The following is a 12,940-nucleotide window of genomic DNA, read 5'->3' as shown; positions in this document are numbered from 1 at the left end:
TTGTTTCATTAGAAAAGGTGTGGATTGAAACAATGGACAGTTTGGTTTTAGGAAAACGGTGCAGAAGGACGTCCTAGCTTGGATATCAAGATGCGATTTTGTTTTATTGGGGTTAGAGTATCCCCAGCCGCCCTATGCCAAATGTCTCTCTAGTCTTGCCCCACCCACCTTTCCAGTCTCTCTATGTATGTATCAGCGACACCATCTCGTACTCAGCCCTCTGCCCTCAGCCTTCATCCGTCTATCTGAATGCATTGGCGTGGCAATTGGACGGAGAGAGAGAATCAATGGGATCTCCTTGAAAGGGGAAAATGGAAAGGGGCGGGGGAAAGAGAGAAACCCAGATTGTGAGGTTTTCTGAAAATGAGAGAAATATACCAACACTAGACAAAAGATGGTTGGGCTCGGGTGTGGAGAGGAGAGGGAGCCGAATTGATTTGTTTTTTGGGGAGGGGGAGTTGAAGGGGAGGAGGCTAACTTGAGGGCTTGTCACACCCAGCGGGATAGGGATGCAGGCAGGGACAATGGAGCTCGGTTAGAGACGATGCCCAATAGGAGCTCTCCTCCTTCCCTTGGGAGCGAACGAGCGAGGGACACGACATGGGAACAGGTGGATGAGAGGAGTGATAAACCAGACTAGTTGAGGGGGATGGGGGGGTTGAAAGGGCTCTGCCAAGAGTAGTCTGATGCAGCACCAAGTGCTCTGTTTCACCTGATGTGCTGATCTGGGGTTAAGGCTTGTGCGCTTGCTTGTGCATTGCACATTTATGGTTGTGTGAGTTGGTGTCTCTGCGTGTTTGTGTTCTTTAAAAAAAAAGTTTACTGCAACTCCCCAACAGGCTCGGGAAGGGCAAAGGTCGAGCCATGCGTCCTACGAAACATTACCTGCCAAACCGCGCTTCGTAACACCCGCCCGCTTAACCCGGAAGCCAGCTGCACCAATGTGTCAGAGGAAACACCGTTCAGCTGACGACTGAAGTCATTCTGCAGGCGCCCGGCCCGCCACAAGGAGTTGCTAGAGCGCGATGAGCCAAGTAAAGCCCCTCCGGCCAAACCCTCCCCTAGACCGGACGATGCTGGGCCAACTGTGCGCCGCCCCATGAAACTCCCGGTCACGGCCTGTAATGACGTGTGTGTTTTAAAGAAAGACAGTTGGTCTCAGTCAGGCAGCGGGATCTCTCCTGGGAATGAGTGTGCACTATTCTGTCGGAAGGTTATACACTATGCCTTCCCTGTGCTACCCTGGCTGTGGTCTGAAGCTGAGAACTGGTTGTGCTTGGGGATACTGATGAGATTGTGGGCCTCATCCCGCTTGCATCTGTCTTTTTAATCTCACGTCTATCTCTCTGGGTGCATTGAATAGTCCTTTGAGGCTATTCAAAGTTCCTAATGCAATAAGTGACCTGGGCGTTTTTGACAGGTAGCAAGGAAAACCGCTTTCAGATTTATTGAATGATCAAGGGAAGGACGCTCTATTAGTCCTTACCTATGTTAGTTTGCCAAGGATGAAGAGGAGTATTCTTTTTGGAAGCGTTGTTGATTAATGTCATCATAGCTCCGTCTAAAGATAATGTCGTGGTTTGACTGTTTAAACTAATTTCGGGATGTTCGCTGAAACGTTGGCGTAATTATGATTTTGTGGTATAAAAATCGAGTTATCTTCATTATAGTGAGTTCCTCCGGAAATATGGATACATGGTCAAATGTTACTTCATTCATGATTTATATTTCAGTTTATAGACATCAGAGTGAACGAGGAGTAAATGAGGACGGTTTGATTCATTCAAACGCGATCCTCTTCTCGCTTTTCCTACCCACTTTACCTCGAACACTGATCTTTTCAAATGAGATCAAGGTAAAATCACTAGGAAAGGAGAAAGGTCACATCTTAGAAACCACCCGAATGCACCCCTCTCCTGCCCTATTCCATTAGGGGCCCCACATGTCCCTTCCCTCACCTCACAACACCTCACCTAAATTATTCAGTTGATGAAAAATATTTTAACCTTGTCCCTCCACTTGTCCCTTCCCTCCTCCCTCTCTTTTTCTTAATTCTCCTGCATTGGCACTGTATCCTAAAGTCATTAGTGACAGCACGTTGTAAAGTGTAATCTCTCTGAAATGACACTGTTGCTTCAGGAACACCATGCTGTGACTCTTATCCAAACTATTTTCAAAATGTCGATAGTTATTTGAAATGATTCTAATAAATGCTGTCATAGATTGTGTTATCCAAACTCTCCATTTATGCATTGTTGACTTGGAACATGCTCCGATGGGTAACCCAATGAGCCAGGGCTCTGTGTAGGAGGAATGTTGAGCCATCATGTCGCGTTGGCGTGTGAACGCAGCTTGCCGTGCGCTACAGTGTGGTGTCGAGCATTCCAGAGCAGATCGATTAGGAGATGCCAAATTGGGCCACGACACTCGTTTCTATTTTATGACCTGAGGAGCATGCGTGTGAAGAATGCCAGCAATGTGGGGTGGAATGAGATTAGCTGCCTTCCTTGGCTTCCACAGACCTCATGAGCCACTGCTAACCCATACGTGTTAATGTGCTAGCTAGCTTGGCGCTACTCAGTATTTACTATCAGCCCAATAGCGTTCTCTAATCCCATCAACAGGTTTTTCTCAACCGACACTGATGCATTACTCATGGCCACTCAACAATCCACATGAACAACTCCATTACACAAAACCATTACAAATGTTGCCTTTGGTAGTTTCAGATGTGTAGACATTTGGGGCTTCTAGATCACCAGAATTTCTTAGATGATGTGTGCTTAAATCAATTGTATGTGTTCTAGAATGGGGTGGCAGGGTAGCCTAGTGGTAAGAGCATTGGACTAGTAACTGGAAAGTTGCAAGTTCAAACCCCCGAGCTGACGAAGGTACAAATCTGTCGTTCTGCCCTTGAATAGACAGTTAACCCACTGTTCCTAGGCCGTCATTGAAAATAAGAATTTGTTCTTAACTGACTTGCCTAGTAAAATAAAATTTAAAAAATCATCTATTGGCCCAGAATGTGATTTCACGCCATTGATGTCAAGATGCGATGCAGCTAGATTGTTTTGCATTGTGTTTATGACCCCTGTCTCTTTTCCCAGCATACCTCTCTCTCGACGAGCCGCTCTGAGAAAAGCACCGGTTGGTCGAGCAGATCACTCGGAGCACGATGCAGGAACTCTATCGCCTCATGTTCGGACGAGCAGCCGCACATTGGCAACTACCGTCTGCTCAAGACCATCGGCAAGGGCAACTTCGCCAAGGTCAAGCTGGCCAGGCACATCTTGACGGGCAAAGAGGTGAGACTGGACTGGGCTGGAGGTGTGGATGGGCTAGACTGAGGGGTGAGACTGGACTGTGCTGGTGGTGTGGATGGGCTAGACTGAGGGGTGAGACTGGACTGGACGTGTGGATGGGCTAGACTGAGGGGTGAGACTGGACTGGGCTGGTGGTGTGGATGGGCTAGACTGAAAGGTGAGACTGGACTGGGCTGGTGGTGTGGATGGGCTAGACTGAGGGGTGAGTCTGGACTGGGCTGGGGGGCTGGAGGTGTGGATGGGCTAGACTGAGGGGGAGGCTGGACTGGGCTGGGGGTGTGGATGGGCTAGACTGAGGGGGAGGCTGGACTGGGCTGGAGGTGTGGATGGGCTAGACTGAGGGGGAGGCTGGACTGGGCTGGAGGTGTGGATGGGCTAGACTGAGGGGTGAGACTGGGCTGGGGGGCTGGAGGTGTGGATGGGCTAGACTGAGGGGTGAGGCTGGACTGGGCTGGTGGTGTGGATGGGCTAGACTGAGGGGTGAGGCTGGACTGGGCTGGTGGTGTGGATGGGCTAGACTGAGGGGGGAGGCTGGACTGGGCTGGAGGTGTGGATGGGCTAGACTGAGGGGTGAGGCTGGACTGGGCTGGTGGTGTGGATGGGCTAGACTGAGAGGTGAGGATGGGCTAGACTGAGAGGTGAGGCTGGACTGGGCTGGAGGTGTGGAGGTGTGGATGGGCTAGACTGAGGGGGAGGCTGGACTGGGCTGGAGGTGAGGATGGGCTAGACTGAGGGGGAGGCTGGACTGGGCTGGAGGTGTGGATGGGCTAGACTGAGGGGGAGGCTGGACTGGGCTGGAGGTGTGGATGGGCTAGACTGAGGGGGAGGCTGGACTGGGCTGGAGGTGTGGATGGGCTAGACTGAGAGGTGAGGCTGGACTGGGCTGGGGGGCTGAGGTGTGGATGGGCTAGACTGAGGGGGAGGTTGGACTGGGCTGGACTGGGCTGGGGGTGTGGATGGGCTAGACTGAGGGGGAGGCTGGACTGGGCTGGAGGTGTGGATGGGCTAGACTGAGGGGGAGGCTGGACTGGGCTGGAGGTGTGGATGGGCTAGACTGAGAGGTGAGGCTGGACTGGGCTGGGGGGCTGAGGTGTGGATGGGCTAGACTGAGGGGGAGGTTGGACTGGGCTGGGTGGCTGGAGGTGTGGATGGGCTAGACTGAGGGGTGAGGCTGGACTGGGCTGGGTGGCTGGAGGTGTGGATGGGCTAGACTGAGGGGTGAGGCTGGACTGGGCTGGGGGGCTGGAGGTGTGGATGGGCTAGACTGATGGGTAAGGCTGGATTGGGCTCGGGAGCTAGAGGTGTGGATGGGCTAGACTGAGGGGTGAGGCTGGACTGGGCTGGGTGGCTGGTGGTATGGATGGGCTAAACTGAGGGGTGAGGCTGGGGTAGAGAAGTAGACTGAAGAATGGGGTTAGGCTGGTAGGAATAGTGCACACGGCCAATGAGGTTTGTAATAGGCTGTTACGAATCCCTTTTGGCCCGACAGTCTGGGGGGGGGTGGTAATGAGACCCGTAACATAACTCATGCAAATTATTATTGTGACAAAGTAAAAGTGTGAACGAAATAACCACGACAACAGAAATCTACCGTCAAACTCCAGGTTTATTTATAAACACACGGTAATGGGGGGGAAGCAGGAAAAGGGGCTGAGCTGAACCCAAGGAAAGAAACAATAAATATACAAAAAACACCCCTAAGCTAGACTAGCCTACTTTAACAACAGCTAACTAACTAACCAAAAATACAGTGGGTGGTCCGCCCAGTTCTAACTAGTGTATTTAACAAAGTTCACCTACGGGTAGTGTATGCCCATGGGCGACTTGTCTTGGTTTCCCCCTTTTCCCACCAGCAACAAACAAACACCATAACCAAAAACAATACTCATAGGTGATGACAAAGTGCTATGGAGGTGCTCAAACAAAAGAGAGATTAAGACACAAAGCGAGAGTGAAACACAGACCTACAGACATGGCATTTACAGAGAGATTGAGCTCTAGAGCAAACAAATTATGGGGTTTTTAAACCATGGGGAACTGTGATATGGTAGGAAATAGGAGGAGGTGTGTCTTCTGATTGATGATTGATTGCGGAGTGATGATTTTCACCTGTGAGGGGAGAAGGAGAGAAAAGAAACACACACAGGATACACACACACACAGGATAACTGTATCCGTAACATAGGCCATTTGACAGGCTGGTTGTGGTGAGAGCATGGAACATATGGGGTGGATGGATGGTCGTTGTAGTTTTAGAGATTATCCCTTACATTTTAGACAGAACAAGACTGGGTTTGTTCTAGTCTGTCATGACTTTTAAGGCCTGTGTAGTTGTAAACATAATTTAACGTTAGCCCAAGTCATGACCCATGTTTTTAGGTGTATAATTACACAGGATTGCCATAAAGTTCAACCTAATGACATGGAATGGGATCATTTGGAGGGCAGTGTGTAGTGAACCATTACAGTCTTAGTCTCACTCACACTTTGACCGAGACAAATCACGCTGTTCAGCCATTTATGGGGCCTTATGACCTGTTGGTTTGTTTTGGAGTTTGAGCTTTGAGATCTACTAATGCTCTTGAATATGTCACTGTTTTGGTATCACTGATCGTAATGATTTGTCTCTCGCCGTTTCAGGTTGCAATAAAGATCATTGACAAAAACCAGCTCAACCCGACCAGCCTACAGAAGGTGAGTGCTGTTGTGTGGTTGTCATGAGAAACAGTTTGGAGATGCAATGATTACAATTCTTATCCGGCAACGAGACCTAACAAAGCATGTGACGTCACACAGTTTTCCAAGACACAAACAGCATCAAGAGGCATTGAGAACCATTCTCTTCATGACATTTGAGATAATGATGGTTACCTTGAATGTAACAGCTTGAATGTAACCTTCCTAACGTCATGGTTTTTGTTTTGATATTGACTATATTATGCTGACCTGCACTCTGTCTGCACTCTGTTCCTACACAGCTGATAACTTTCTCACCTAGGCTACTATCTAGGCTAAACAACTAGGCTAATATCAATATACAGTGACAGGAAGTGGACTCCTGTGTGATTGTTTAGGTGGACATTTGGCCAGTGAGATGATGCAATGGCCTAACCTTTGACCTCATTCTAAGTTCTAGGAGGCGAATAGTGTCTGGGATGTTTTGATGGTTTTGCTGTGGTACTTGCTATCTAGAATCCTTGGAGTGTCCCTACCCCATTGAAGTTGAAATTTAAAATGGTTAAGGTTAGTGTTATGGTTGGGGTAAGGCAGGGATTCCCAAACTCGGTCCTCGGGACCCCAAGGGGTGCACATTTTGGTTTTTGCCCTGGCACTACTCAGCTGATTCAAATAATTAACTAACATCAAGCTTTGATCATTTGAAACGGCTGTGTAGTGTTAGGACAAAAAAACTGAAATGTGCACCCCTTGGGCTCCTGAGGACCGAGTTTGGGAAACACTGGGGTAGGTGTCAGGGTTTAGGGTAGGGACAACGTAAGGATCCCGGATTGCACCAATAATTTCGCTGCTTACATACCAGTGATTTCAGGGCCAGTTAAAGGGGAAGTTCAGGATTTTACGATTTGGATTTGAGATGGTTCCTGACCGTGAAAGTAGTCTATTTCTCAGATATAGGAGTAACTGTTATCCATTGAGGATGTAGCGATTCACATGCGGCACCTTCAGCATTCGAATGCTAAAATGGCTTGCAAAAAAACCTGAATAAAAAGTAATCTACTAGAGACACAACTCTGATCTGGCTGTACCTGCTGATTGTTCAGGTTCACCATCAGCAATAGTTTTGGTGGTTTTGCTTTAAACAATCAGTGTATATGGTCATTTCTTTTATATACAGGGTAAAGTTGATCATTTCATAACAAGGACAGCAGTCACATGTGCGAGGCGCACTGCATGGCCGAAGCGAGAGGAGAGGAGAAGAGAAGAGAAGATCACTCCATAAAATTTTCCAAACGGTCAAAACCATTTGATTTTGAGTTGTGGGTGACATCCAAAATGGTGCTATATATTCATTGGCTATGTCATAGCTAATTTGTAAACAATAAATATTGATACATTACTAACTAAAACACTTAAACTGCAAAAATGACAAGTTAATTAGTAGGTGATGGTGATTTCAGAACCAAAGTGGGGGGACAAAAAACAGTCTACATTGCCCCAATAATCTGATAGTGGTAGTGGGGTGGTAGATGCCCAGGTCTCCCTAATGGCACTGCTCAGGTGCCGACATAGACATACAGCATAGACATACATCATTTACACACCACACAAACACACACACATTCTCCAATCGTTTCAAACCAAAACATGTCGTTCCTGGGTCGGAGTCCATGTATTTAGATGCATATTGAGTCTTCTTAAAAGGGAAATATGCACATCCCTATAATCCATAGCTCTGTTTTCTCTAAACAGCCATTACAAACTTCAGCTAGCTTTAGCCACCACTAGCTACAAATCCATGGGAGTGATGGGGCAATGATTTTGGAACATTGACAACTATGCAATGATAATGTTGCTGTCCATAGGCCTACACGAGAGAGGGAACTGTAGGAAGGTGCTGCTGTATCATGTTGTCCCTCAGTGGAACTAAGTGGATTTCTATTTAAGCATGGAGCGATGCACATAACTGTCCAGTGTGCTCAGAGATCATGGGCAGACGGAGCCTATGTATAGATACATTGCATAGAGAAGCTGTAATCAGATTAGTATGCTGGCCCGACCTCGTATGACTGTAGTAGGCTTTCTTCAGACAAAACCAAAGGAGGACAGAGACATATATTGAATCATGTATGTATGTGCCTCCTCATTTTGAGGCAATTGAACAGCAGACCTGAGCTTGGTTTGACCACACATCATACAGGCTTCTTCCCATGGTGCGTCCCTTTTGTACCCTATTCCCTAAAGTGCATTTGGAAAGTATTCAGAACCCTTGACTTTTTCTACATTTTGTTACATTACAGCCTTATTCTAAAATGGATTAAAAAATAAATAATCCTCATCAATCTACACATAATACCTCATAATGACAAAGCGAAAACAGTTTTTTTGAAATGTATTAAAAATAAAAGACAGAAATACCTTATTTACATAAGTATTCAGACTCGAAATTGAGCTCCGGTGCATCCTGTTTCCATTGATCATCCTTGAGATGTTTCTACAACTTGGAGTCCACCTGTTGTAAATTCAATTGATTGGACATAATTTAGAAAGGCACACACCTGTATATATAAGGTCCCACAGTTGACAATACATGTCCTTTGCAAAAAACAAAGCCATGAGGACGAAGGAATTGTCTGTAGAGCTCCGAGACAGGATTGTGTCAAGGCACAGACCTGGAGAAAGGTACCAAAAATGTCTTCAGCGTTGAAGGTCCCCAAGAACACAGTGGGCTCCATCATTCTTAAATGGAAGAAGTTTAGAACCACCGAGACTCCTCCTAGAGCTGGCCACCTGGCCAAACTAAGCAATTGGGGGAGAAGAGCCTTGGTCAGGGAGGTGACCAACAACCCAATGGTCACTCTGACAGAGCTCCAGAGTTCCTCTGTGGAAATGGGAGAACCTTCCAGAAGGACAACCATCTCTGCAGCACTCCACCAATCAGGCCTTTATGGTAGAGTGGCCAGACGGAAGCCACTCCTCAGTAAAACGCACATGACAGCCCGCTTGGAGTTTGCCAAAAGGAACCTAAAGGACTCAGACCATAAGAAACAATATTCTCTGGTCTGATGAAACTAAAATTGAACTCTTTGGCCTGAATGCTAAGGGTCAAGTCTGCTCCAGATAATCAGGACCACAGACTAGGGCGAAGGTTCACCTTCCAACAGGACAACGACCCTAAGCACACAGCCAAGACAACGCAGGAATGGCATTGGGACAGGTCTCTGACTGTCCTTAAGTGGCCCAGCCATAGCCCGGACTTGAACCCGATCAAACATCTCCGGAAAGACCTGAAAATAGCTGTGCAGTGATGCTCCACATCCAACCTGACAGAACTTGAGAGGATCTGCAGAGAAGAATGGGAGAAACTCCCCAAATCAAGGTGTGCCAAGCTTGTAGCATCATACCCAAGAAAGCTTGAGGCTGTAATCCATGCCAAAGGTGTACTGAGTACTGAGTAAAGGGTCTGAATACTTATGTGAATGGGATATTTCATTGTTTATTTTTAAGAAATTTGCCAACATTTCTAAACAGTTTTTGCTTTGTCTTTATGGAGTAGTGTGTTTAGATTGATGAGGGAAAACACCGATTTAATCAATTTTAGAATAAGGCTGTAACATAACAACATGTGGAAAAATTGTGTAGGGGTCTGAATGCTTTCCGAATGCACTGTATAGTGCACTATATAGGGAATAGGGTGCCATTTGAGACGCAACTCCAGTCACTCATCATAATCAGTCCAGTTGCTACTGAGAGGGTCCATACGTGCTGATGAGCATGGTGAGACATTCACACCTTCCATGTGAGGATTGATGCAGATGACATCACACTCATGCTTCCCTGTTGCTAGGCAAACATGTTTTGATCAACCATCTTCTCACAGACATCTGACGAGGTGATCTTTGTCTGTTGCACATATTCGGACCAAACCGTCATCTGTTGACCAAACTTTAGCCTCGTTGTGCTTCCACCCTGTCAGCACAACAGGAGCAGGCTCTTACTTAGGACAATTTAATCCATTTAAAACACACAGCTATCGATTATGGCTCTGTGTAAGGTATTATTTGTCAGCCGCGGATACAGATATGGCTGTCACCAGCCACTGCAAATTATACTGTTCACAATTAGTTAGCTACTATCGCTTTGCAGACATCCTGTAAGGTTAACATATTTGTAGACTTTTTATTGCAAGAAACTCCTGTCTTCAAGTTTTCAGTGATCAAGTGGCCACCATAGGGTTAAATAGGTTTCGATTAGCATATCCATTTTGGACTTTTAAAGTAGTTATATACTGTAGCCATTGATTCCTGAAGAATATATCTTATAAATGCCGGCTGGTCCATGTATGCGTCCCAAATGGCACCCTGTTCCCTATATATTGCACTACTTTTGTTGGGAATAGGGCCAATAACAATGCACCCCCAGCATTGAGTGGTTGCCTGGGACGGGGGCAGTTTGTGATCTCTGCATGCTGAGGTACACTGGTGGATGGATACTGCTGCAGTAGCGCAACGGGCAGACGGTTGTCTTGTCAGCACTATTCTCCTCCCATTCAGGACACACTAGACCAGAGCACCAGGTGACTCTCTCTCTCTCTCTCTCTCTCTCTCTCTCTCTCTCTCTCTCGTATTGTAACACTCCCCTGTCCCACCCTGTCGTTTTTTCGCCCTCCCACCCTCATCGCACACTCTGACCTCCTCTATTAGTCACCTGCCCCACTTTATTCCTACTTTATTTATTGTCTCTATTCTTCTCTCATCGCCTCTCTTCAGGCGATGCAGGGTAACCACAGATGTACTCTCTGGTGTCTCTCTGGAGGCTGGGGCCCCACAGTAGCTAGCGTCCCACACCCAAGTGGCGGCAGGTGATTTAAGGGCCCAGGCTCCGCCCCCTCCCAGCCAGCTGCCATGCTGCAGTACTCTTGGGGTAATCTGGTTGCAGTTTGCAGGCTTTAATCTGACAGTGACAGCAGGGCTGTAGCAGCAATGCTCCATGTTGGCCCACCGCCCCCCAAACTCACTCACTCTCCCTCTAATCCCATTTGTGGCTGCATGGGGGATCCCCGGCAGCTGAAACACACACACACACAGTGTATTTTCCCAGCAGCTTCAGCATGGTCCACAGAGCCATGAGCAGGACAGACACTTGCACCCATCCTTTAACAAGCGCTCCATGTATCTGAAACACCCCCAACCACTTACTAACCCATGCCTATCTCATCCCACCCCCTAATGTCTCCTTCTTACCCCACCCCTCACTCTACCTCTCACTCATTCCCCGTCCCAACCTCTGACCTATTCCACACCAGGCCCTTTAACTTTAAACCCCGATATCCATCTCTCAGTGATAGGCCTCCACCTCCATGTCTCCACCCACCCCATCCTTCACGTCACTTCTGTCCCTCACACCTCACCCACCCTTCAGCCTCTCTGTACCCCCATTCACCTCATCTTCCACCTCTCTCTCTGGTCTTTATTTATTTTATTTAACCTTTATCTGGATGATGTCAAGATTTTCTCAAGCTTTATCGTGTGTGTGTGTGTGTGTGTGTGGGGCGTGTAATCCTTGACCATGTAGGGCCCCTTCAAGAGTCTGGTGCTACTTTAAGAACCAAAAGGGATTCGGGAGGCAGCCATCCGGCGCTGGGAGAGGGATGCAGGCAGGGACAAGACGGGAGGGGTTGTTATCCCTCTATCAGGCCCCTTCAGTTAGGAGCAGCATTCCAGACAGACGAACAATGGGGACAGCCGAACCTAGAGGGAGTGGGGGCATCCAGGGGGCCAGGGTACTGGAGCTGGGATCCTGAGAAAGCAAGCGACCATGAGATGAGGCAGAACCAAAGAGCACAGACGGAGTGTGTGTGTGTGTTGTAGAGAAAGGGATATTTTATTTGTATTTATTTAACCTTTATTTAACCTTTATTTAACCTTTATTTAACTAGGCAAGTCAGTTAAGATGAAATTCTTATTTACAATGACGGCCTACCCCGGCCAAACCCAGACGACGCTGGGCCAATTGTGCACCGCATTATGGGACTCCCAATCACGGCCGGATGTGATGCAGCCTAGAATCGAACCAGGGACTGCAGTGACGCCTCTAGCACTGAGATTGCAGTGCCTTCAACCACTGCGCCACTCGAGATAAGGACGCTGCCTGACAGTATGTTTGTGTATCAGAGGGTAGTGTGTATCATTAAGATATTAAAGGAATGAATACAGAGGGGGGCGGAATATTGTCCTGCTCTGTTGAAGGATGATGGGAAGAGAGGTTTTCATTCTGTTCATTCAGGGGTCAGAATATGTGCAGTAATCCAGTTTATGAATTGCTGCCCATAGAGTGTGTCCCAAATGGCACCCTATTCCCTTCAGAAAGTATTCATGCCCCTTGACTTTTTCCACACTTTGTTGTGTTACAGCCTGAATTTAAAATGGATTCAATTGAGATTTGGTGTCACTTGCCTAAACACAATACCCCATAATGTCAGAGTGGGTTTTATGTTTCTCAAAATTGTTACAAATTAATAAAAATATGAAAAACTGAAATGTCTGGAGTCAATAAGTATTCAACCCCTTTGTTATTGCAAGCATAAATAAGTTCAGGAGTAAACGTTTGCTTAACAAATCACGTAATAAGTTGCATGGACTGTGTGTGCAATAACAGTGTTTAACATGATTTTTGAATGACTACCTCATCTCTGTACACAAGACAATTATCTGTAAGATCTTTTAGTCGAGCAGTGAATTTCATACATAGATTCAACCACAAAGACCAGGGAGGTATTCCAATACCTCACAAAGAAGGGCACCTATTGGTAGATGAAAAAAAGAAAGGCTGGCATTTAATATCCCTTTGAGCATGGTGAAGTTATTCATTACACTTTGGATGGTGTATCAATACACCCAGACAGACACAGGCGTCCTTCCTAACTCAGTTGTTGGAGAGGA

The 12,940-nt window shown here is 47.0% G+C and overlaps 1 protein-coding gene across 7 annotated transcripts in view; it reads left to right on the top strand.

The window, feature by feature from the left end:
- mark4b (MAP/microtubule affinity-regulating kinase 4b) overlaps positions 1-12,940 on the top strand; it is a 51,795-nt gene that overhangs the window by 12,030 nt on the left and 26,825 nt on the right. For 6 of the 7 annotated variants that reach the window (XM_020503004.2, XM_020503005.2, XM_020503007.2 and 3 more), the window contains exons 2-3: positions 3,108-3,305; positions 5,964-6,017. In XM_020503004.2, the coding sequence (XP_020358593.1) occupies positions 3,108-3,305; positions 5,964-6,017 (252 nt within the window). Of the gene's footprint in view, positions 1-3,107; positions 3,306-5,441; positions 5,531-5,963; positions 6,018-12,940 lie in introns of those variants that run through there. The other variant, XM_031790630.1, reaches the window with a different exon arrangement.

The sequence above is a fragment of the Oncorhynchus kisutch genome, linkage group LG15 (assembly GCF_002021735.2).
Source record: "Oncorhynchus kisutch isolate 150728-3 linkage group LG15, Okis_V2, whole genome shotgun sequence".
Taxonomy (NCBI): domain Eukaryota; kingdom Metazoa; phylum Chordata; class Actinopteri; order Salmoniformes; family Salmonidae; genus Oncorhynchus; species Oncorhynchus kisutch.
The sequence above is the reverse complement of the archived record's forward strand: the minus strand, read 5'-3'. Positions and strand labels throughout refer to the sequence as shown.